Source organism: Alligator sinensis, unplaced genomic scaffold, assembly GCF_000455745.1.
Source record: "Alligator sinensis unplaced genomic scaffold, ASM45574v1 scaffold234_1, whole genome shotgun sequence".
NCBI lineage: Eukaryota > Metazoa > Chordata > Crocodylia > Alligatoridae > Alligator > Alligator sinensis.
The window spans coordinates 232,557-260,072 of record NW_005842334.1 but is presented as its reverse complement, the minus strand read 5'-3'; the positions used below and the strand labels follow the sequence as shown (position 1 = coordinate 260,072).

General features: G+C 39.4%; 1 protein-coding gene across 1 annotated transcript in view; it reads left to right on the top strand.

Annotated features, from left to right (window-relative positions):
- Positions 1-27,516, top strand: part of MALRD1 (MAM and LDL receptor class A domain containing 1) — a 455,974-nt gene that overhangs the window by 211,392 nt on the left and 217,066 nt on the right. Inside the window, exons 22-25 of the mRNA XM_025210089.1 lie at positions 1,621-1,731; positions 2,796-3,009; positions 15,144-15,391; positions 22,219-22,510. Coding sequence (XP_025065874.1) covers positions 1,621-1,731; positions 2,796-3,009; positions 15,144-15,391; positions 22,219-22,510 — 865 coding nt within the window. The remainder of the gene's footprint in view (positions 1-1,620; positions 1,732-2,795; positions 3,010-15,143; positions 15,392-22,218; positions 22,511-27,516) is intronic.

The window sequence follows — 27,516 nt, the reverse complement described above, 5'->3', positions numbered from 1 at the left end:
GGCTTGCAGGGACGTGTAGCTTTCCTTAACATAGAGAGCTACACCCCCGCCCCTTTTCTCTACACAATCCCTCCGATATATTTTTTTACTGTAATCCTTTGCTTGCCACAAGACACTGGTTTAGGCATGTACCAGGCTCCACTATCCTTGTCTTATGTACCTGTAATTTATGTTTCTTTTTACAAGAACATCTTGTTTTCTGCTACTCAACCCTCAGCCTAGATAAACATTGGCATGCCTTTTGTCCAGTTCCTATTCTTTGACCTTTCTGGCATGCGTATTCCCACCAGGAGTTAAAACTCCCTCTGCCACAGTTCTCAAAGGCATTGGCATTTACAAGCCTTTCCACTTCACCAACGTACAGGGAATCCTTTGATTTTAAGGGCATAACATGGTACGACATTAGGCCTGATAAAGTTGCAACTACGGGTATGCAGTAGTAAGATGGAATTTCTGGTTTACAAAGGTGGACTTTATTTGAGAAATAGTGTCCCTTAAACATTGGAAAATTTAAATATGTGAATATAAGCAAAAATTTGTAACATTCAAGTCAAAATGCAGAGTTTTGAAGAGGAAGATCAGAATATTTTCATGGCAATACAAGTCTCTCCAATTACTTTTGTCCATTTATGCATACATCATAGGTGAAAAGAGACTCTCCTCTTTCACCTTACACTCTTCACTAATATCCATAAACCTCCCTTGCTCTATTAAGGGCACTCCTAAAAACCCAGGTATCCTGGTTACAAGGTTATAGCACCACTCTGTCTTTCTTCTATATTTAATGTGTTGCATGCTCTCCTCTTGTGCCTCTGACTTGAAAGCTCTGTTACATTTTTGTCACAGCTTACCTGTTGTATAGTGTCATATACATTTAGAGGACTGCATAAATTTTCAAAAATGTCATTTCTTCATTACAATGAAAAATGTCCAGGTTGTTCTAAGAAGATTATACTGAGTGACAATAAATCCTTGAAAAGAGAGGTGGCTCTGGAAACTGGTGAAGTGATATGTAGCTCTGTCAGTACTGGCTGGAGACGTGACCTGACACACTCCATCAGACTCTCATCCATCTATTATTGTCAGGTCAATTGAATTTGGATGTTCAAGAAGTTGGAGTGAAATATATTTAGAATGGTTAGCCAAGAGGGAAAGTGTAGACTCTCCCCAACTGAGTGATTGTTCACTGAGGCAAGAAATTAGGTGGATATCTTGTGTACTTTCCATTGTCCAAAGAGACCAAGTTCCTTTGGACTGAATTGACAAGCTTATTTCTGGGGGGAAAATGGGATGTGCCGTCAGATTGCTGAATCTGACTTGGAACAATCTAATATGATAATGGAATATCCTAATAGAAACTATTGTCTCTCATTCCTCTGACCCTTATGACTTTTCAGAAATTCCTGAACTCACTATGCATGCAGGAGAATATCAGAAAACTTTTGCAGGATCAGGTACTTGGAAGATCACACTTAAAATCATTTTCTACTGATGATTTTCAAGTGAAGTGAAGGAATTAATCTAAAGAAAAACTGGCTGAGGTGAATTTATATTAATGAGATTGAGTTTGTCAGTAATTGGAAGATTTACTAATGTCTGGAATTCACTATTTCCATTTAGGTACTCAGTAAAATTGGTAATGTGACGTCTGAACTTTGGGCTCAAAGTGGCAGCCAAGGTGCACAGTGGAACAGAGCAGAAGTGTTCTTAGGAGTACGCTCTGATTTTCAGGTGTGTATTTCAAATTCATATATCATTGAGATTATTCTAATTAACATTTTCTCTTTAATAATTCTCCTGCCACACCATATTTTATATAATTTGTGATTAGTTAATCTTGGTCTTCAGATTATTAAGAACAAAATTCCTTCCCTGGCCTCCAAACCAAGTATCACAGCTCAATGCAAGTAAAGTTTTGAAGGAAGAAGAAATACTTCTCCATCCCAGGCTATGGAGTGTTCTACTGCTATTACTCCAGCCTAATGAACAGAGCCATAATAGGCCTGGAAATCCCAATAACCCTTTTCTATAGCTCTATAACACATTGACACACACATGTGCACCCCTGAGATTGGCTGTGCACCCCCTGGAAGCGCCAGCCATGAAACTGGAAGTGCCAGTGGAATTGCATGGTGAGTGGGGGCTTTTTTTTTTGCTTTTTTTTTTTTTTAAAGAGTCGGGATGCTGGAGCCGGATGGGGCAGCCACTGATGGGACTGGGAGAGCAGGCGGGGGATGGGGCTTGTTTGATTTGGAAATTTAGCTGATTCGGCAGCAGCTGAATCTCTGAATCAGATTCAGCCAAATCGGTTGGGGACAGTGATTCAAATCACCGAATTGAATCACTGTCCCCCAAATTGGCCGAATCCAAATCCAAAGTGAATAATTGCCGCTATACACAGGCCTAATATTGATTACTGTTTTTGTAGAACTTTTGAAAATATAAAGCATTTTGAATGCTTCTTAGCTGCACATTTGTTTAAAGAGCAGTGTAAACTCATATGATAGTTTTCTTTACAACATAAACAACAAGGATTCCAACACAATATCTGTCATCCAACAACCTTGGCAGAGGTGAAGGAAACCTGCACTTTCTTGGTGCTGATTCATGTTTATGCAGCTCTATTTGCATCAGGAAGAACTGAAGACAGTATGTAGTCCTAAACAGTTAAAAGCTTTGGGAGGCTTACAAGACACACAGATGCATCCTGTTCTGTGCACCAGACTGTGTATTTTTGAGCTTTTATACTCATCTGTCAATGTTTTATTTGAATCTTTGTTTTTAACATTTGTTAGGTGGTTTTCCGGGCAAAACGTGGTGTCAGTTATTTGGGAGATGTGGCAGTCGATGATATTTCCTTTGAAGACTGTTCCCCTTTGCTCATCCCAGACAGACCCTGCACTTCAGAAGAATTCACATGTGCCAACAAGTACTGTATCCCAAAGGATAATCTGTGTGATTTTATGAATGACTGTGCTGATAACTCAGATGAGAGCCCTAACATTTGCAGTAAGTATGGCAGTTCTTTAGTCTAATTATGATAAGTAACTGTGCCTGCTGTGAATTGTTAATGCTTCAATTCTGTTGGCAGCTCGTCAATGAAGAAACCAAAATGAAGTTAATAATTTAATTATATTTCTTGAGTCAGTTGTTTTTTCAATTTAATTTTAAATCACACCTAGAAAAATAAAATGTGCTGTTGGTAGGTTTTGAAAAACATTAATTCAGAGAATAGTGCCTGTTAGAGCACAACAGAAACATTGTGTTTTTCCACATGAAAAAAGCAAAGCAAAAAAAATCAGGCAAAATACTTCAGGGATGTAGGGAGTCTCACTTGCTTTAATGTTCCAGGCATTGTCAGGTCTCTGCAAACTGTTTCATCTTGAATACCATACAACTTTAGTTGTACAGCTGATATCAAAAGGTAGGACCGGTAGCCTAAGATTCAGAGTTGTGCTTCATATCAAAAGTGTGCTTCTCCAGAGCATTGGACAACAGCATACTGTAGTTTAATAATACAACAGCTTCTTTCTTCAGGAAACACTTGATAAATGCACATTGAGCCAATTCTGTATCATTTGGTACAATATAGACATCTGTCTAATTGTAAGGGTTATGAACACAACTCATCCAAAAATAATTATGACAGAGGAGTAAGCACAGAGCCAAGTCACCACCCAGTGTAAATCTGTGTAACTTGATTTATCTCAGTTGAGCATATATGTCAGCTGAGGATCAGGCCTTCTATGTCTGATTATTGAACTGATAAACGCTTGCCTTCATTTCCAAAGCCAACCAGCAACACACATGCCCCAAGTGTCCCACAGGAAGGGGACAAGTGACACAGTGACAGATAGGGCAAGGACCAGGAAGCAGAGCAACAAATTGGTCAGGGGAACAGGGCAGAGATCAGAAAACAGAGCTACTGATTGGATGGGGAAAGGGGATTAAAGTAGTACACAGGGAGGGGCTAATTTGTAGCATGCCTGCCAAAAAAAGTTGGCCTCCACTGGTCTATACTGTGGGTACAGATTCTGATCTCATGCATCTGGAAGTCAGGAGTAGCTCTGACTGGAAACTGTAATTTCCATGTTGCATGTGTCTGATCTGTTGATAGTTGTTTTATTTCTAAACAATTCCAAATAGCAACTCCCTCCCCCTCTCCCCGAAAAAAAACCCAACAAACCATTGAAAGTTCTGAAAAAATTTTAGTTTGTGAAATAGTGAAACTTTTTTTTGGAAGTAAATGTTTTTTCAGTCAAAATGTAAAATGTCAACATTCCCAAATCAAGCTTTAAGTACATTTTTAAGCCAAACCAAAAGCAAGTTTTGTTACAACTTGGTTTCATATTGAACTTTCTCTGTTCTGGAAGGAGATTTTTGGGTGCCTGATGTTCTTTGAATGGGCCACACATCCTGGTGAGGCTGCTTCACACTTGATGCACTACAGGTCCTTAGTCACATGTGGGATAGTGAGGCAAAATCAGAGAAGTGGTCCAGCTGGGAAGCCCAGAACACCAAAGTGAATGGTGAATGGGGATGTTAAGCACCCGAACATTAGAGCTGTGAGAAACAGCACCATTTCATTTCAACTTCTCTTTTGACAGGATAGTATTTTGTTTCAAGTTTTATTTAATTTCGAAAGCACTGTTCTTTTTCATTTCGTTGAAACTGTTTCGACATTTCGTCCATAGGCTATAATGGGGAAGCACAAAACTGCCTAATCCTTTGTAATTTCTTGCCTGATTCCATTGAAACTTGCAGAAATGATAGCCCCTTCTGAGGCCATGAAGTCTGCCAAGTTTCAAGAAGATAGACACAGGCATTTCTGGGAAACTGCACCTCAAAGTCTTGAAAGCAAAACTCATGTTGTGTGTGTGTTAAGGTGCAATGGGGTGAGAACTGCAGGGATGGTAGCTCCTGCTGAGGTCGTGAAGCCTTCCAGGTGCAGGGGTTTCTGGGAAACTACTTTTCAAACCGTTCAGAGCAAAACTTGTGTCACTTGTAAGTGTGAAGGCCAGAGAAAGCTCAGTTCAAATAATGCTTTCTATCCTGTTTTTCTGTCCCTCCCCCAGAGCACTGGGATTGGAAAGGACCGCAGGGAATGATCACAGTCACTGGCCGGCTACACAGTCAACATCAGAGCAGTTCTTCCCCACTCTTCCCCCTCCCTCTCCTTAGTTTTTTCTTTAGCTGCAAGCAAGCCCAACTTTGAAACTTGAAATGTTTTAAAACTTTCAAAACATTTCGACTGCCTTTGTTTCGTTTCAAGGTTATTTTGAAGCCTTTCATTTTGTTTTGAGTTTGCTGTTTTGAGCTCAAAACAAGTTGAAACAGCATCGAAACAAAACAGCTGGTGCCCTACTGAAGATTTCAGACTTGTGTGAGGCACAGCAGCAACTCAGACAGACTCAAGATAATGTTGAGCTGATCCAAAACAAAGTGTTTCAATCAGTTTGATCAAATGAACTGTGGTTTTCAATGACCAATTCCAGTTCAACTATTTTATTTGATTGCCAATTTAAAAAAAAATATATAGCAAAATTGAAATTTTTCCATGGAAAAATTTTGTGGAAAATGAATTTTCTGTTTAAAAAGCAAAATAAATGAACCCAAAAGAAAATAAAACAAAAAATGGATTGTTCCTAGCCAGCTTCAAACAGGAAGAACTCCACTATTTCACTTAAGGTCAATGTATTTATTCTGCAATGATACAAAGAAGAAGACCTGGCATCCAACTCATCCTTTGAGTTTCTATAGCAATATTAATTTAGCCTGGTACATTCATGGTTCAGTTCTGTTCAACTTTTTCATAGTTAAGTATCTGAGATCAGATAGTGCTCTGTTTCCTCTGAACCTTATTTAGCAGAACCTTATTCCATGTTATAGTAATTTTAATGCAGTTATTTCAGACATTTTTAGGATAATGTGCTATTTTCTATGAAGCATTAAAGTACTTAAATCAATTCTTTTCCCTTCTTTGATTGTTATTTTCCAGTAAGGAAATGAAAGAACAGCTAGCTATAATATTTCAATAAGAGAATGATGGACAGTAATATGTCTCCTGTGCCTCCCTGTTCCTTCTCAAACTGGAGATATTATTTATGCGATGAGTCCTAATGTAACTTGTCCTGGTACCAGGGACTCCTAGTCCCTTTATTACTGTCTGTTATAGAATTAGTCAGAACATTCAGTGATAACAGATTAAATTCTTAGACTGAAGCTAGAATCTGGAGGCCTCAGAAGCTGTTTCTCATAAAATTATCTTTTAAAAAGCTGCTTTTAAAAATACATAAATTGCAACCCCCTCACTCATTTAAATCTTGGCCACTAGACTGAACAGCAGATGCATGAATCCACAATTTAATTTTCCTTTGAACTAAACTGGAGGACCCTGTAGTCAAATCTAATCTGCAGTGTGCAATAAATAGTTCATCAGCTTGCTTCTGCTCTCAGTAAATTTCTATGAATATATAACTTTTTATATTCTCTTCTCATATTTTAAAATTTGGTCCCCAGATCAAAGACATAAGCCTTAGCAGCTACAAGTTAATCAGGGCTCCATGAAAAAGATGAGACAATATCTAAAAATATTTCCTAAAGAAAGTTTTCCCCTTTGTGGAAGTGGTGAACAATTAGTGGAAATGTCATGTAGAAGTTGCATTCTGATCTTTTTCTAATCTCACTTTGGATAGAAATGGCATTAATTATTAATAAAGTTTAGATGTTTTTTTGAAGACAAGTTCCAGAAGGAAAAGAACAGAAAATACGTACCCACGTTTTTAATTCTGTGTACTCATTTTAACAGTGCATAGTACAGTGCATAAGTTATGCATCTGGCTTGACCCTGTTCCCATTCTTGAGACACAACCATAAATCAACTTCTAATATTGCTGACAATATAATTTACAACCAAGAAGGCTTTTGTTTTGGGAAAAAAAATGGCAGTGAATTTGGTAGTAATGAGTGGGAGGGCCTTAAAACATTGTATTTAGTTTAGCATAAGGGCATAATCTGAGCAGGCATTTCAGAAACTTTCCCACAAGTATCTCACTGTGATAGTTACCACAGGATGATAACTCCTTCTGCAGTCTCAATTTTGAATTGAGACTCCAAGTATGATTGACTGATGGTTTTGCGGTGATAAAAAAGTATTCAGTAAAACGTGTGCTAAATTTTTTTTTAAAAAGTCATTTTCAATTATTCGCTCAGGTCATCAGAAGGAGGAGAGGAGTACGTATTTTGTATTCTGTTAGTGCCCCAAGATTTCTTATCTCACAGTTGATAATTCAGTCTGTCTTCCATGTAAACCAAAGTAGGGTGGTCATTTGTATTGCTCACATTTGGGATTGATGGTTTTGGATTGGTGATTGATATGGTTTGGCAGAAAGAAAATTCCCATCATTTTGAAACATACACTAAAGTAAAAAGAAAACCAGTCCAGATTTTTCACTTTGATCTTGCTGTTTCTATAAATATTTATGGTTACAAAAGACGTTGGGTTCCATTATTATTATAGCTCTTAAGCTTATGAAGTACTTATTCTACTCAACCCTTCTTATGGACAATAATGAGGTTTTGTGTTCATGTCATAATCCAAAACTGACTTCTGATTGTGAGCCTGTTTCTATCTTTGTGTTGTGTGAGACCAGGGGTGGGCAAAATATGGGATTCCATCCCATCTTACAGGTTGTTGAAGATATTGAACAAAACTGGCCCCATGACCAACCCCTGAGACACTCCACTCGATACCAGGTGCCAACTAGACATTAAGCCATTGACTACTACCCTTTGAGATTGACAAGCCAGCCTGTTTTCTATCCACCTTACAGACCATTCATCTAACCCATGCTTCCTTAGTTTGCTGGCAACAATGTTGTGGGAAACCATATCAAAAGCCTTGCTAAAGTCAATTTGCATCACATCCAATGCTGTCTCCACATCCACAGAACCAGTCATCTCATCATCATGTTGGCCAGACGTGACTTGCCCTTGGTGAATCCATGCTGACTGTTCCTAATTACCTTCTTCTCTTCCCAAATGATTATAAATGGATTCCTTGAGGAATTGCTCCATGATTTTTCCAGCAACTGAGGTGAGGCTGACTGGTCTGTAGTTCCCTGGATCCTCCTTCTTCCCTTTCTTAAAGGTGTGCACTGTATTTGCCTTTTTCATATCTTCCAGGATCTCTCCTGATTACCACAGGTTTTCAAAGGTAATGGCCAGCAGTTCTACAATTACATCAGACAACTCCCTCAGCACCCTTGGCTGCATCATGTCCTGCACCATAGACTTGTACATGTCTAGGTTTTATAAATAGTTCCTAACCTGTTCTTTTGTCACTGTTGGTTGTTCACCTTCTCCCCAAATTGTGCTGCCAGGTGCCGTAGTCTGGGTGCTGCTTTGCTTGTGGAGACTGAAGTGAAAAATGCACTGAGTACTTCTGCATTTTCCTCCTCATCTGTTACTAGGTTGCCTCCCCCATTTAGTAAGGGACCCACACTTTCCCTGATCCTCTTCTTGTTGCAGTCATACTTTTAGAAACCCATCTTGTTACCCTTGATGTCCCTTGCTAGCTTCAATTCAAATTGGACTTTGACCTTCCTGAGTTCATCCCTGCATGCCCAAGCTCTTATACTGTTCCCTAGTCATTTGTCCAAATTTCCACTTCATGTAAGCTTCTCTTTGTCTTCAGCTCACTGAAAAGTCCTGCTAATCCAAGCTGGTCGTCTACCATACTTGGTGTGTACCGGGATAGTTTATTTTGGGCCCTCAGTAAGGTTTCTTTAAAATACAACCAGATATCCTGGATTCCACCCCCAACCTACCTGCCCATCAGTTCCCTGGCCAACTCAGAATCTACTTTACTGATGCCCTTACTCTGCTGCTCTCTTTCCTTCTTTTCCTGAACTGTCACCTCATGGTTACCACTGCCCAAGTGGCCATCCACTACTACATTCCCTGCCAATTCTTCCTCGTTTGTGAGTAGCAGGCCAAGAAGAACATGGCCTACAGTTTGCCTCTGCAAAACTTGCACCAGAACACTGTCCCTAACACTCTCCAGAAACTTCCTGGATTGCCTCTGTACTGTTGTATTGCCCTCCCAGCAGATGTCAATATGATTCAAGATCCTCATGAGAACCAGGACCTGCAATTGGGAAACTTGCCCTAGCTGTTTGAAGAAAGCCTCATCCACATATCCTCCTGGTCTGGTGATCTATAGTAGATACTCACCATGACATCACCCTAACTCAAAGACTTTCTACAGATCTGTCTCCAGTTTCACACTGGAGCTCTGAGTAGTCATGCACCTCCTTCACATAAAGCACAACCCCACTTCTCTTCTCTCCTGCATATCATTTCTGAACAGTTTATACCCATACATGACAGTACTCCACTCATGTGAGCTATTCCACCAAGTCTCTGTTATTCCTATCATATCATTGTTCCATGACTGTGCAAGGACATGTAATTCTTCCTGCTTGTTTCCCAGGCTCCATTCATTTGTGTACAGACACCTGAGATAACTAGCCGATTGCCCTACTTTCTCAGGAAGAAGGCCTCCCCTGTTGCCCCCTCCTGCTTGTGCTTCCTCCAGGTCACTTGCTTCCCCATTTACCTCAAGGCTTTGGTCCCCATACCACTGCAAACCTAATTTAAACTTTTTAAGGTTCCTCCAATCCATTGCATATAGTTTCCCCACATCTTGGTTTATGTCCATGAACCTAGTACTCCTCCCTTTACATGAAACATGTCATCAGACAGCACCAGTAAGTAGGTGGAGCCTTGGCTATAAGATTTCTGCATAATGGTGAGGTTGGAGAGACAGGAATTCTGGCATCTGCTGAAGGGTTGCAATACCCTCCTAGCCACCATGAACATCACCAGCTTATATACCAACACCTCACACTGGGATGGCATCCAAGCTTGCCTGACATATCTACAAGAGCAAGGTTACAGCTCAGAGTACAGGTCTCAAGATATTACTGAATGTATACACTTCATCCTCACACACAATAAGTTCAGTTTCAACACCCAACACTTCCTTCAGACCATGGGCACAGCTTTGGGCACCAAAATGGCCCCACAATATGCCAACCTTTTTATGATCCACCTGGAAGAATTCCTCGAGAACTACACCATCAAACCCATGCTATACCTGAGATATATAGATGTCATCTTCATCATATGGATTAAAAATCCTGAAGTCTGTGATTTATTTCTATCACAAACTCAACAATAAACACCTCTCCATCAGACTCTGTCTTGAATACTCCAACACCAACATTTCCTTTGTAGACACCATGATCAATATCTACAATGGTAGAATACAAACTACCATATACAAGAAACCCACAGACCAATATACACAGAACCAGCAATCACCTTAAACACAACAAAAACGTTGTGATTTACAGCCAAGCTCTCTGATACCACTGAATTTGCACTAAGGAGAATACCCATGATCATCACATCACAAATGGGTTTTCACTCAATAAGGACACTCCTCTATAGAGATAGACTGCACTTTTGAAAGAGCCACCTGGATACCACATGAAGAATTGCTGCAGTATAAAAAGAAAATCCCCATGAATCACACATCATTAGTTATGACATACCATCCTTCCCTGGAACCCATACTAGAAGAAGACCCAGTTCTTAAAGAGAACCATCCTAGCCTTTAAACAAGCACCGAATCTTGCTAACCTCATCACCAGAAGCAAACTTCCTATGACCCAAACCACACAAAATGGATCCAGACCATGCCAAGACAAGAAATATAAAACCTGCCAACACCTCTGCACCAGTCCTAGAATAAGTGTACCCCACAACAGAACCATTACCATTCCTGGATCTTACACCTGCACCTCCAGAAATGTAATATATCTCATCCAGTGCACCAAATGCCCTGAAGGAAAATATTTAGGAGAAACCAAACAACAACTCACTGCACACCAGAATGAACGCACACCGAAAATCCATCAAAGACAAAAAATATCCAGTTACCTCTGGGGGCCTACTTCTCACAAGACAAGCATTCCCTCTCCAATCTCTCAGTTCTAATCCTAAAAGGGAACTTACAAAATACTTTTTTACCTTGAAGAACTCGTAACATCAGCAGAGACTCCCACTGCCTGAAGAAGAATGTTTGTGCCCAAAAGTTTGCAAATAACGTTTTTTCCAACTATTTAGTTGGCCTAATGAAAGGTATCACATCAACCCAAAGAATCTTGCCTGCCAATATCTGCTGAAGAAAGTCCTTTAATTTCTCACATTTTAAATGGTTTTGTGAAAATGAACATAGCAACATTACTTCATAGTTAAACTTTCAACCATTACTTGATTTTTTTTATGCTGAAGGGATGACTCATTTAAAATAACATCATTAAATAACGCAAGGTAGGCCACAGAGCTTTATTTTATATTGCAGTGGTGGCAAAACAAACATCCTAGATCACTAGCTTGCCAACTACACTTCTACAAAGTACCTTACTTATTAATTGGGCCAACTAACAGTCTACTTCAGAATTAAAATTTCCTTTCCCCAGCTGCAAGATTAAAATTGTAATTTATCAAGTTTAGCTAATAGAAAGGGATATAACTACTTTACTTTTTCATTATATTTGATTACTACTTTTGTTACAAGAGTTTATTTGAAGTCATCTGTGGGCAAGATAACTTAGATCCCATATCTAATATTCATGATATAAAATAGTTTGTATTAAGTTATTCAACAGTTGTCCAGTTAATTGGCTAGCTGATTGATCCAACTCCATTCTGTTACTTAATAAACAGCATATTCCATTTGCTTTTATTCCTTTCAGTTCAAAGTTCATAGCTTATCACCAAGGTAGTTGCTATGCCTATTATATATAAGATTGTCTACCATTAGCTGGCTTATTAAATAGAAATACAGCTTCAGGCATTGATTCAGGAAACCATGTTTCTATGGGAAAAGTACTTAAGTACAAATGCTACAATGAATGGTGGTGGACTTTGTAGATGATTTCCCTAATTGCAAGCCTTCGGTTTTGAGTAATTAAATGATCAGAGGAGAGAAGTTGGGCTACAATAGCCTTATGGCAGCTACACACAGCTCTGATAAGTTACATCTTGTGGTTTGAGTAATACTTTGCTACTACCTTTTGAACGATTCCACCCCACCCCCCACCGACTACTCTGTTTGTACAACCAAATTATTGTAAACATCTATACAGAATGGCAATAAATATATTAAAAAAAGATAGTACAGAAAATTGTATTTGATGTTTATATATTTCCTTGCATCTTTTTTGACAGATTAATTTCCATTAAGGGTGATTCAAGCCACAAAGTTCCATTCCAATCTGATCACTACATTTTAGCAGTGGCTTATTACCTTCTTAGTCTGTTTGATAAGACTTCCAAAACAGTTTCTCATTAAATTCACCTGCTTTTTAGTTTCTAAACTTTATCAGACCTCAAATACTGGAAAAATGCAGTTTCTATTTTGGGAGAGGGTCTTGTCAGTTCTTATACTGTCAAACCAAGTGACCCATACTGTATTTACTTGCATACCACACACACTTTTTCCTGAAAAATTAGGCCTTCAAAATTGAGGTATAGATACTAGAATGGCTGCTAGGGGCTGCACTCCTCTGGCTGCATGGAAGAGGGGTAGAATCCATTAATCATCATCGCTCACTCTCACTATAGCTCCACAGCTAGAGTTTTAATTGACTTGCAGCCATGGCTGGGAGCATACATCCATGGTGAGCCCCTGCTATGAGAGGTACGGTTCTAGAAAAATCTTTCTATCTTCTTTCTACCTTCTAAAAAAGAGGTGCAAGTCATACTAAAGGAAGTATGGTATGCAAGTAATCATGATAATAAGTAAAGAATTGTGGACTAGAATAAAGTATTTTAACATGAATATATCTAGCTGGGTCATCATACTCAATAAGTAGTCATCAATGGCTCAATATCTAGTTGCAAGGAGGTATCAAGTAAGTGTCCCAAGAGTCTGTCGAGGGTCCAATATTGTTTAATATCTTCATTAATGTTTTGGATGATGGGATTGAATGCACACTTAGCAGATTTGTGGATGATACCAAGTTGCAGTGGTGACGCTTAGGGGGTGCATGCATAGTGGGTGCCCCTGAGAACACTGGTGCATCCCGTCACAGCTGGCAGTCCCCACTTAGGCAACGGGCAGGGGGGGCAGGTGGGAGCATCAGTGTCCCCCCTGTGAGCACTGGCCAGGGAGTGCAGGCGTCAGGAGAAGCGTCGCTGGCACTTCCAGGAGTGCAGCTGGCACTTCTAGGTGCCCTGCTCATGCTTCCTGGTCGGTGAGATCTGCCACAAGGGGACACCCCCCCACCCCTGGTCACTGACTGGCCTCTGGGGAGGTGGCATGTTCCCCCCCAATGCAGGAGCCACCAATTTCCCATGCCAAGTTGGGTGCATTACCAGACATTTTGGAAGGTAGGAATAGGATCCAGAATGACCTGGGTAAACTGGAGAAATGGTCCAAAATCAATTAGATGAAACTCACCAATTACAAGTGCAAAGTCCTACACTTAGGACCATGAACGACTGGTACCTCCCGAGACTGGGGGGGGCACTATTTGTAGGCAGCAGCAGGGACTGCTTGCAGATGCCAGTGGCAGTGTTGGTGGGGGGTGAAGGGAGGATGGTGTGTAGCGAGTAGCAAGCAGGGACCACCCGCAGACACTGGCAGCCATGCCAGCGGCAAGGAGGGGGGTGGTGAGCAGCGAGTGGTGAGCAGGAACCTCCTGCAGACAATGGTGGTGGGAGGGGGGAGTGGGTGGTGACCAGGGACCACCCACACAAGCTGGTGGTGGCCAATCTCAGGGGGAGCACGTGTCTCCCTGTGTCCCCCCCGCCTCCCCACACACATTGCCTATGCTTAGGACAGAGTAATGCATGCACAAATAAAGACTGGGGAGTGATTGGCTATGCTATGATACTGCAGAGAAAGATCTTAGGGGTTATAGTAAACCATGAGCTGAATATAAGCTAACAGTGTGATCTTGCAAAAAACCCCAAAAATCAATGGCATATTGGGTTGTTTTAACAGGAGTTTCACTTGTAATTGAAGGAAAATGATTCCTTTGCTCTGTTCATCCCTGGTGAAACTTTATCTGGACAAACCACTGTCCAGTCTTGGATCCCACACTTCAAGAAAGATATGGGTAGATTGGAAAGTGTCCAATAAAGAGTGATAAAATGATTAGAGGCGTGGGAAACATGGCTTATGAAGAAAGGGTGAAACAACTGGATTGTTTAGTCTGGGAAACAGAATATAGAGGGGGTATTTGATAAAAAAAACTTCAAATACCTGACAGGTGTTTATAAAGAGGATGGAGATATACTATTCTGTCTGACTGTAAGGGCATAGGAGACTAAGCAGGGGATCTCATGAGGTCTCATCCGGCCATACTTTCAAATGATCCTATAATCCAATTTACAAATTTAGGTGCAAACCACGTTCAAATTTCCAGTAATAATAATTGTTTCTTAAGGCCTTGGGGGTCAATGGAAAGTCTTTCACTGACTTCATTGAACTTAGGTTTGCTTACTGAATACGGTAATTAAATATGGGCAGTAAAAATGTTTGGAATATTGAAATTATGTTAGCAGTAATTTATATGAATGCCTTATTTACATAGCTGACCTATTTGGCACCTATAAATCTAAATAGTTCTATCTTGTAAAGCATCTCTACAGCAAACATTAATTTTATATATATATGTGTAAGATGCATAGTTAAATGTTGACAGCTTTATATTTTCTCTAGCTGTTAAATAAAATTAAAGGAAAAGAATACATAGATATGCATCCAGATTTGCATATTGTCCATTAAAATGCATTTTAATTCTTATGGAAAGCAAACAGAAAAAAGCCATTTGAACTAAATGAGGCTGATTACTAATCAGAAATCCTATTTAAAAGGTCTAATAATTAATATTGTTTTTATGACAGTAAAGCTATCTGTTAAAAATCCTCTTGCTAATAAAATGTTTATTTTTCCATTGTCCAGATGTAGATAGACATCTTTTGCTATTAATTGTTTGTTAATAACTTATTTTATTCAATCTATTTTTATTTTTCATGATTTTTTTTTTCAAATACTGTTTCAGGTACATCCATAGGGCATTGTGATTTTGAATTTGATCTTTGTGACTGGGAGCAAAGCAGGAAAGATGACTTCGACTGGAATCTCAGAACTGGCAGCACTCCAAAAATTGGTACTGGGCCAACTGCTGATCATACCTTGCAAGGGCCATCTGGTCATTACATCTTTATAAAGAGCTCATTCCCTCAGTTGCCAGAGCAGAAAGCCAGGATTTCTAGTCCCATGCTAAGTGGAAACAGCAAAAATTGCAAGGTATGCCAAGGAATAATGCTAGCAAGAAACAGCTTGTTTTGTTTTGTTTTTAGAACGCAACAAGGTAATCACTACTCTGATACTGGTTGATCTCACTAACTTGTTTCTTAAAGAACACAAGTATGTTCTAAAAACACTATAGCCCCTATCTTTTATTGGGCTTGAAACTATAATCAAACAAGCACTTTGTTTTTCAGAAAATTAGAGTAACTGAATTCTGCCAATGAATATTCTGGGAGATCCAGAAGTAGTCAAGAATATTGTCTCTTCAGTGTCTGGTCTAGAAAATGCCTTATGCATAAGCTACACACATCCCCTTTGTGCTCTTAATGGATAAATTTAACAGAGGACATTACCAACTGCATAAAAACAATGCAACTGCAAATGGAAGAATATATGATAAGAAGACTGATCTATTATGTAGACTTATCAAAGTGCTACAATATATAGTTTTAATCTCTCCTGACATGTCTGGCAGAGACATGGCAACATGGATTCAAAGGCTATTTACTTTCAATGTACCTTCTGCCTTCTTTACTAACAGTGTGTTTTGTAGCTTCTTAACACATTGACTTAAACAGATATTCTTATAGTGGCTCTAGGCACAATGTATTAGAAAGGGATTTCTGGATGTTGAAAGGAGAGATTGCCTTTTTCCTACAATTACTTACTCTATTTAGAAACTTTATTTTCCAACACAGTAGGCATTTCTTGTTTTCAATTGTACATAAGGTTTTTCCAGGTGTAGACAAGTGGGATTGACATTTCAGACTAACAGAGTTTTTAAGAGTTAGAGAAACCAGAATGCTTTAAAATATGAATGCAAGTATAGCAGTGCATTTATTTATCTATTTAAATAATAAATTTTGCATCCGATTCAAATACGTACCTGACCTCTCTATATATTTTAACTATAAATAAAAAGTAAATGTGTTTTCCATCATCCTTCCTTCTTTCTCCTACACATTCATCACATCCATAAAAGCTAAGGCAATTAACCTAGTGAATCTTAAATTAAAAATAGCCTTCAAGAAACACAAAATAAATTAACAAATACTAGATAGAGCATTTGTTATTTTACTATTACCATGTAAAGTTCTGCCCACCATACTTGCAGACATCCACTTCAGCTTCTTAGGTTAATTCATTTGCTCCTACATCTGCTTAACAGTTCTTTGATACTGCATCATTACGTGAAGTATCTGCACTACCAAGCATATGGCAGAAATTCTTAATCCATCCTCACACAGGAAATCCAACTCTAGTCCCCTGTCTGAGAGACAGTACAAGCTTTATATGCTTGTATATGCACAAACAGTATACGTACGAGCATTATCATTGTAGTGTATGTTAGCCTGTAAAGGAGGTTGTTTAATATTCTTCTGTTAGGATTCTGTGGAAATTAGTTTTGTTTTGCTGGTTTACATCTTTTTTTGGCCACTTTATCTAATTTTGGTTCCATATAGAATCTAGACATTTCAGGAGGGTAACTCTATTAGAAGTCACCTTGATGATGAAAATTTCAATTTGATTTCTCAAAAGCCATTGATTTAAGCTGATGACATTGACCCTCTGAGTATACCAGCACACAGCTGCTCATTGGAACTAAGAAAGTCCAAACCAGGAAAACTACTAAAGAGATTTACTGTGTGAATGGCATCTCAATCCAAAATTTCAAGCGTTTTTTTTATCCATTACTCACATGGTTTATATTGCTTATTTATAGAGAGAACCAAAAGTATGACCAAAATGGAAGGAGATTATCACTTTTTAAAAAATGTTTTAAGTTGGTCTGATATTTTTCAGTTCACTTGCTTTCATTTGCTCTGGCCTCATGCCAAATGTCAAGCACCTTTATAGGTAAGAAACTCAGGAAACGTTAAATAGAAATGGTCAGATTTTATGAAATAAATATAACATTAATAATTTCATTTTGTCAATGGGGAAAAATAAACTAGCCACTAAAAATATAACTTGGAAAATTTGGACCATAAATTTATGTTTTCTAAGGCAATTCTTTTGCAGCCTTTAAAATATACATATATATATATGGGAAAAGCGTCTCCCTCCTTCATTTGGCCTAGATACTCCTCATGATTTTTCAGGCTCATATTTCTCCATGTTAACTTGTTTGTCTTTATGCTCTGAGAATCTGTTTTAACATCTGTGTGATACCAATAAAATAGTTTAGAAGTAATATAGATTACTAATGATGAATGGTTCATTATATGAATATTTATTCTATGCTGTATATAAAATACAAGGAAACATGTGGAAGGATAATTGTTGGCAACAATTAGCTTTTCTGTGTATAAATATGGTTAGTGGGCATATGGAGTTGCCTAAATTTCTTTAAATAAAATATATTAAGTGTTTGACATGGTGGCATAAACTTTTTTTCCTAACATGTTTTGAAAATCTCCAAATAGTTTTGAAATGCTCCTTTAGACCTCTTCTTCCAGAGACCTTATGTTTGAAATGGACTGAATGCATACATTACTGGCTTGCTTTGTAAATTGTACACAACTGCATTTCAATTCTCAGAAGAGATGGAATACATTAGTGATTGAGAGGGGAAGCAGACATAGAATGGAATAAAGATTATAACAGAATAACCCTTTTCAAATATATAGGGAGACATACCATCTTCCATTGCTTCTACTGATAAACGTGATACTGAAGTCAACAGACCAGTGTATTGATGTGGCATAGGTAATGCTATATTCTACAAAAATAGCTGTTTCAAGGCCCCAGATATCAGAAGAGTCTGTTTATTTTGACCCTAGAAACATCATGGGCTTAAATTCTTTGGTGTCAGTAAAGATACTACATAAGTATATACTGCATTGAGGTCAGAAATTGAAATATGGGCCCAGGATTTCACCCAGAGGAGATGTAAAAATGTAAAACAAAGTAGAAAGCAAGATAGAACATGATAGTTTAAAGACAAGCTATATTCAAGCAAAAGAGTATCAGAAATGAAAGGCAGTGCAAGAAATACCAGTTGAAAAAGAACACACACTGCAGCAGCAAACTATAAGAACAAAACTAAAAGTAAAGAGAGAATCCAAGCAAGAAGAGGCAGACATGAAACAAAAATGTTAAAGTAAGTTTGGAGGAAGAAGCTAGGCTACCAAAGAGTCCAAGATAGTCTGCTAGATTTTAATTGAGGTAGTAAAAGGATGATCTGGGTTTTTTAAGATGAATGCTGAGCAACTTAAATGATTTCTTTGAATTAGTATTCACTACTGAGCACCAACAAAACATGCCAACTGCAGAGCTATTCTTCCTGCTAATAAAGATGAGGCACTGTCAGAGAATCAGGTGCTAAAATAGGTGGCACTGGAACAAAATCCTAGTTTAAATTGCAATAAGGATCTCGACCAGATGGTTTACATCTAAGGTTTCTGAAAGTAAGTTGCTTAAAAAACCCCAAAAAGGAGCCTTGTTTCCATAACAGAAATTATAGACAATGTAGATGCAATTTATTTTGAGTGATAAAAAAATCTTTGATCAATCTTTTTTCCCCAAAAAAGAAGATTATAAAAGGAAAAAAAGAAGATTATAAAAGGAAAAAAAGAAGATAAATAGTTGTGTAGCATGAGACAAAGGTGTGCTTAAAAGAGAACTATGTTTAGAGAACTGAAGTATGATAGTCTGAAAACTGGTTACAAGATCTAGGTCAGGGAATAAACAGTTAATATCCATTCTGGAATACAGCAAGTACTGGTGTGACCTTTGATCCTGCAAGGACATGCACGTACTTTGAGCATGCTAACAACAAACTGAACTTTCAGTTAAGCTTGTAAAAAAATGTTTGTAGAACTGGGGGGGTGTAGTGTCTGATATATTTATTAATGATCTAAATTAGAATGGGTGAAAAACACAAAATTCAGCATTGACAAATGCAGAGTAATACATATTAGGAAGTGCAAATGAACTGTGCTTACTACTTAGTAGGGATTAAATGGGATGTATTTGCTTAGGAAAATGCCATAGTGCCATATCAAATGTGGTCATGTAGGTGCCTTCAGTTAGGTATTGGAGTGTCTAAAACTTAGGATCCCTTTATAGTCAATCCTTTTACTTGCTTGAAGAGTACCTCTGACAGTACCTAGAGTTAGTTCATAGAAAATACTTTAAGCACAAAGGTATAGATGAACTCCTACCACTTTCCACAATTCAGGAGACTACATCAGGCTACAGATTAGGTTCCACAGTTCATTCTGTATCCAGAACAAACGATCTTTTTTTAAGGATACGTAATAGGGCTATGTAAAACAGCAAAATTCTGCTTTGACATCCATTTCAATGGAACAGTGTTTGGTTATTTTGAAAGCACCGTTCCGTTTCATTGAAATGGTTTTGCTGCTGTTTCTATTGGGCTGCCATCAAACTGGGGAACTCAGCTCAGCTGGGTTCCCTTCCCCAGCCCTATGGTTGGGCTGGGGAACCGATCACAGTGCTGGGGAGGGGAACTCAGCTGGGCTGAGCTCCCTTCCCCAGCCCAATTGCAGCGCTGGGGAGGGGAACTGGCTCTGCCTGCCTTCTGCCACTGAGCTGAGCTCCATGGGGTTGGCAGAGCCAGTCTGAGTGCAGCCCAGTGGTGGGAGGTGGGCAGAACTGGCATTGTGCTCCCATCAGCTCCGCCATCCCCACTGAGCACAGCCCGGCTGCAGGAAGCAGGGAGAGCCAGGGCTGCGCTCCCCGCTGGGCTGAGCCACATGGAGCTGTGAAGCTGCTAGGTACACAGCCCTGGTTCTCCCCTGTTTCTCACCACCTAGCTGACTTCTTCGAAACTTGAAACATTTTGAAACTTTCAAAATGTTTTGACTGCCTTCGTTTTGTTTTGAGGCTGTTTTGAAGACTTTTGTTTCATTTTGATTTCATTGTTTCAAGCTCAAAATGAGTCAAAACAATGTTGAAACGAAACAGCCGGTGAAATTTTGCACAACTCTAATAAGTAATGGTTAATGGTAATAGTACCATGACTTTCCTTTTGAATTAGTAGATAGAGGCATCACTAAGGAAGTGGACAACCTGGGTCATATGTGCCCCTCAGCCTGAAATGGTTCAAATTCACACCTGTCATTTCCTAGGAGAATACCCTAACTCCTAAAGCTATGGAATAGGCTGAATGCTAGTATTCCCTACTTCTGTTGAAGAAGCTTGGCCTCTATGCAGTCAAAAATATTTGAAGAGTAGATAAATAAGAGTTACACTATACAAGTATAAAATAATTAGTGAGATAGAGTACCTATTAACCGTGCAGCTCAGGAGCAAGGGGAAACCCGGTAATATAAAAAAGGCAAAAATTGATAAATACTAATTTATGTAAAGCAAAATATATTTAAAACCTATACAACTTTCTTCCACAAGATGATATTGAGCAAAAAAATGTGGATTTTTTTTAAAGAAATAAAAATATCTTCACTCTCATTAATATAGCTGGAATAGAATTATGGTTATCAGCTTTCTTTCTTCAGGACTTTAGCCAGATGCTTAAAATTAGGAGAGACTTGCGCTATGAATATATTAGGCAGTTTTTGTGGGGGTTTGCATCATCCCTTGAAACATGTATTAAATATTGTTGAAGACAATGTATGGGAGGACATGGATGAGTGCAATTTAAGTCAATATGACAATTCCTACATCAATATTTCATTTTAAATAATTTATGAGAAACAAGAGGTGATACCACCTGTTATTCGGTGTTTCTTTCTTGTAGTGTGTTTACTACTTTCCTACTTCACCATTTTCCTTGTATTTAATATTCTGTTTATTATTCTGCTTCCCCCCTCTAGCCATCTCAACCAGGAAAATCTACCCCCTTCTATTTATCTTTGTCATCTCTGTAATAGCAAGCCAGCTTTGAAACCTTCTTCTAAGGTTAGGGAAGATCTTTTTTTCATGATCTTCTCATGTTCTAATGTCAGTATCTTCATGAGCCAGTTTAAAGTCATAGGAATAACATTTTCCCCACTACTAAATGGCATGGCTTATGCATTGTTCCTAGCTTCTGTTTTTTATGTTTAAATATAAAAGTTTCACAGTTCAAGTATAAATGTGATATTGGCCAAAACAGTTTTAATACCAGCTGTATAAGCACTGAAAAATTTGTCTCCTAAATATATTTTATTAGTTTATTTAGAGGGTTGTGGATAACCTTGAGAGCATTCAGAGGATGGCCACTCATATGGTTAGGGGTCCGAAGGTAAGGCCCTACTAGGAGAGATTAAGGGACCTGAATCTCTTCAGCCTCTGCAAGAGAAGGTTGAGAGGTGATCTTGTGGCTGTCCAGAAATTCACTGTGGGGGGACAGCAAGGGATAGGAGATGCTCTGTTTACCAGGGCACCCCTTGGAGTAACTAGAAATAATGGCCACAAACTGACAGAGAGCAGATTCAAGTTAGACATCAGGAAGAACTTCTTTATGGTAAGGGATGCCAGAATCTGGTATGGGCTTCCAAGAGAGGTGGTGCTCTCCCTTGTCTTGGGGGTCTTTAAGAGGAGACCAGACAAGCACCTGGCTGGGGTTGTCTGACCCCAGCGCTCTTTCCTGCCCAGGGCAGGGGGTTGGACTCAATGATCTGCTGAGGTCCCTTCTGACGGTAATATGTTTAAATCTATGAATAGTTATAAAAATCGTTTTCAATAATCTTTTTTCCTTTTGTTTTAATAAACACTGGATAATGGATAAGTCAACAATGTCAGTGCTATTCCAACTGCTGAGGATTTTACTGTATTGAAAGTATGGGGTTGCCCTCATGTTAAAGTATGTTTAATTCACCTTATTGTACACTTAACATTGTTACTCTTTGTTACAGATACTCTTTTATTACCACATGTATGGAACCAGCATTGGTTCTTTAATTGTCTATCAAGTGACATCTTCAGGGCAAGAAAAAGTCCTCCTCAACCTGACTGGAAACCAAGGGAATTACTGGCAGAGACACATATTGGGCCTGGATGCAGATGAAGACTTTCAGGTTACCTTTGAAGGACATGTTGGGAAAGGCCCCAAGGGTGACATAGCACTCGATGACATCACATTCACCAAGGAATGCTTGCCATCAACAGATGTCTCACTAGAAGAACCTTCAGCACTACCTCCAACAGGTACATTCCCATTATATGTTTAACAGTGTTGCAGCTCAAATTGGAAAAACTAGAAAGAATCTTGTTTGCATTTTTTAAAAGTATCTTAAAGTAACATATCTTGCAAACTTTTGTTTTAAAAAAAAGAATGTCATTTGAAGTAGCTTCTGGCATGTAACCAAAGTGTTTTGCAAACATACTGTCTAGGCAAGGAGTCAATGAATCTGCAGGAACTGGGCTAAGTGTGTGTTCTCAGTCCTGTTTAATTTAGTGGAACAATTAGTTTGTAAAATCAAGTGTAAAGAGGCAAAGGAGGAATTTTGTTGCTAGAGCCCACATGAAAAGATTGGGCTCAATCCCAGTGTGCAGCATGGGCTCTGGTCCCTGCTAACACCTCAGTGGACACAAAAGATGCATGAGGGATAGGCAGAAGACGAGAACACCCCTTCCCTGCCTCTACACTAGTTGCCAGAGTTGCTGAAAGGATGACAGAACTGCCATTCTAGCACATGCCCCCAATAATCCCTCAGGCTCCAACTGCAGTTAACAAGCCACCAAATTACTCACAGCTTCTAGTTTAGGCTGGGATTTAACATTCACACAATAAAATTTATTTTCCATTCACTCTGTGAGAGAGAGATTTGGAAGCAATGAGTCTGTAAAAGCTCTTCCCGCTTATAAGACTGCTTTTAGAAGCTAAGATCTGCTACTCTGTGTGTGAGATTTTGTGTATTGCATATTCATATAATATTCAATTCTCACTGACATCTTGGCATTTCTGCCATGGCTTGAGGCCAATGTAGTACAGTCAGGATTTTTTGCCTTTTGAAGGGAGGCATTTGTAATTGATTTCCATTTAATTGGGAGCCTGTTATTTCCCTCTGTCTCTTTTCCTTTGTTCATAGAAGGCTGTGGGATTCAGGAAGCTGTAATTTTTATTTTGTTGTTGATCTTTTGTTTGTTTTTTTCCATAAGGATGGGATTTACCATCAGATTATGTAGCTGCTTAAGCTTTATGACAAAAATAGTTCAAAGCAGTCTAGCTTTGTCTGTGGTAAGAACTTTGTACTTTTTCAGGGGGAGAATAATATTTCTCTAATTGATTATTTGATTTCACTTTCCTATTTCTTCCTTTCAGTGTAGAGACATATTTTTCTTTCTAATTTATTGAAAAAAGCAACAACAAAAATCTTCCAAAAAAGAATCTGACTAGACTTGGTCCGACATTATCAACTTAGTGATTTTTTGCTGAAATATGCTGTTTGAGATGCTCCCACTCTGAAGCCAAGTGGTTAAGGTCCTGGCTTAGGATGAAGGAAGATTTGAAGTTCAAGCCACCGTTTTGAATCTGAGCGATCTGGGATACAAATCTTCCATTCTAAATCAGGAACCTGAACACCCCACATCCCAAGCCAATATCATAACTGGATGGACAAATGAATGCACACCTCTTCCCAAATTAAACGTCTCAGAATTTACATGAAATTAGACACTGATATGCTATTCCATTTTTATAAAAAAATGTTTTCAATCCAATGAAAAATAAAAAAGAAATTTGTCGATCCTTGGCAGTTCCTGTGAAACATCTTGTTGTCTTGACTGTGGTCTGAACTTCATACGTGTAAGAAGAGTAGAACAATGGAGCAAGCAGACTGGAGAAACTGTGGAAACTCCTTCACTAGAAGATTTCATTGACAGGCTGGAAAGTCATTCATCTAGGACAGTTTAGAATAGTGAATCCTTCATCTGTGCAGTGGTTGAACTAAAGGACTATATGATATAATACCATTCTTTGATTCTATCCTCTAGTGCAGGAATGGGCAAAGTCCAGCCCATGGGCTGGATCCAACTGGCAGTAGACTCCATTCCCAACAGCCCCTGTCCATGTGGCTAGCACCAGTTTCCATTGGTTTTCATAGAAACTGGCCCTAGCAGCACTGTAAGCCTCTTCCTGGTGGGGGAGGTCTGTGCTGCAGGCAGGAGACAGACGGGCTCTGCTGCTGCCACCTGTGTGGGGCAGGCAGTGGCAGCACCACTGGGAAGGGTGGCTATGGGGAATTTTGAGGTGGCTATACTCCCCTCGCACCACCCCTGCTGGCAGGGCATGTGGCAGGGCACAGAACTGCTCTGGAGCCTGGCTGAGATCTTGTGGAAGTGACATTGTGATTGAGAGCCAAGGCAGAGCTGCAATTTGCAGCCTGCATGCTCCAGGCAGGGTTGTGCAGGCAGTGGATCATGGCTCTGCCCCAGCTCCAGATCACCCTGTCACTGCTGTAAAGAGCTGGAGCAGAGCTGCAATCCATGACCTACATGCCTGCCCAGGGCACGTAGGCTGCAGATTGTTGCTCTGCATCATGCTGTCACTGCTGCAAAATCCCAGCCTGGCCTTGGAGCAGCTCTGCGCCCTGCTGCATGCCCTGCCAGCGCTGCTGGGGCCAGTCTCCATGGAAACCCCGGCCTTCGTGCTATCACAGTGCAGCTGCTGCTGGGATCTCCATGGAAACCAGCCCCAGCCATGTGAACAGGGGCTGCTGGGAAATGGAGTCTGGCGTCCAGCTGGATCCACCATTTTGCCCACCCCTACTCTAGTGAGCCCTAATTTTACCTTCCTGTGATTCCATTCCTGATATATATGGCTTAGTTCCTGTCACTAGCCACTGATTTTGTAGGCATGATGATACGTAACTGGTCTCAACAATGACTGGAAGTTGTTTCACAGACCAGTAATAGATATGATATATAGTAAGATAATGGTTTGGTTGATGTTTACTATTATTCCAGAGGATTTTCTATGAAAGCTGATGCAAAGTCAATAACAAAGTAAATGGTCATGGAGCTAGAAGATGTAAAGTTTTGTTTATTGGACCATTATTATTTATATATGTTTTATCACTTTAGTGAGGTACCGTATTCAGTTTCCTTGCACAATCATTTAATTTTTTAACTATATTTATTAATTAATCCAACTTATCAAATCACAAATTTAATACTTAAAAATAAATCCAGCCCCCTAAAATATATATAGAGAGATATATATTTTCCATCTAGAGAGCTCCATACACAGTCTTCTTGGAAGCATTTAATGCTCTCCAATCTGTATGTAGAGTACTTTAAGCTCTTAAACCTGCATTGCTCTCTCATGATTCCAAAGTCTCTCCATTAACAGCATAGGGATTCTAGCTGCCTAATATTGTCAACTTGAATTGTATTCCAGAGCAAATCCTAGGCATTGCATTATTTAAAGACCAAATTTGAATCCTTGCATTCATCTCTTTGCTTCCTTTCCCTAACAAAAAAATGAAGCTAGTATTTCCCCACCTGACTGGGGCATGGGAGTATGAATCAATTACTTTACATGAGATACTCTTCAGCATTGAATCCATCTGAGCTGGCGTCTGATTCTAAGCTCATAGTGAAGCCTGATTAGATTTGAAAATCACTTCTATTTTTGGCTGAAGTACATCCTTCATAATCCCTTATATCCTTACAATACTGTCCATTCCTCATTTCTCACAATCATTTTCTGGCCCTCATTATAGACAAGATCAATACTTGTGAAGTAAAATATTACATTATTGTGCCTGCTACATTGTGCAATTGCTGAGGTTTCTATTTCTTCCCTGCCTGATGTTTTTGGACTTGCTTGACCTAACAGTAGGTGACAGTCCCTGTGGCAACATTTCAAACTTTAAAAGCTATGGTTTTGATTGTAAAAAATGTTTTGAATAGCCTTTTGAACAAAAAAAACCCTATTAAAAAGCTGTATGGGCCTCAGAAACAGTCACAAGGGACCTATTCCTTGAAGTAGTATGTCCTAGATGTAATGTGTGGAACTTTACAGATTCACAGCACTTTTAAAGTGAAGGTATGAGTATTTTATTGGTGTCCATATTATATAGTGTCTACATAAGTCTATTTGTCTTGACCCAGCTAAATAATTTTTGTTTGTCTTAACCAGGGATAAGTTGGTTTTCAAAGATTCCAGGCTGGAGCTACTATTAAACAATATTTTCTTGGATTAAGGGATCCTTTGATCTCTGTGGCATGGGAAGACAAAATAGCACACAGAATTGTGCAAGGAGGATAAAGAGAAACCAAAGCATTTAGTCTTGGTTTCAAATAGATTATGGTTACATTTTATAAAGACTCCTCAGAACATAGTTATGTGGCCAGCAGATATCTGGTTGCTTGTTCCTTGCCATTTAATGAGAGGGGTTTGGCTAGCAAGGTTGGCATTACCAACAATGAGGACCAGGCCCTGTACTTTTCATATATTCTCTTTGACAAAGTAGGACTGATGTTGATGCAGTTTTTTTTCATCCAGATATATGCTTCAATATGACATAAAAAAGAATCAGGCATGTCACTGTGCTTATTTGTATTTGTTCTCACTCCAAATGTATCTCTGATTGTGTTGCCATCTTTGACTACATTTTAGGATTCAAACACAAATGGGAATAATGCTGGTAAACAGATTGTGATGTCCTGACTGACATGGTTGTTTCTCATTCTCTGGAGTTACTAGTGAAATGGCAAATTGTAATGGTATAAATCCATGGTTCATAGAATCATAGACTCATAGAAGTAGGGTCGGAAGGGACCTTGTAGATCTCCAAGTCCAACCCCCTGCCTGGCCAGGAGGGAAACTGGGCTCAAATGATCCCAGCCAGGTAGCTATCAAGCCGCTTCTTAAAGACCCCCAGGGTAGGAGCCAGCACCACTTCCCTTGGAAGTTGGTTCCAGATCCTAGCCGCCCTAACTGTGAAGTAGTTCCTACGGATGTCTAATCTAAACCTACTCTCCAACAACTTGTGGCCGTTATTCCTTGTTATCCCGGGGGGTGCTAGGGGAAACAAGGTCTCCCCCAAACCCTTCTGGTCCCCCCCTAGTGAGTTTATAGACGGTCACCAGGTCCCCCCTCAGCCTTCTCTTGTGAAGGCTGAACAGGTTCAGGTCCCATAGCCTCTCATTGTAGGGTCTGCCCTGCTGTCCCCGGATCATGTGGGTGGCCCTCCTCTGGACCCTCT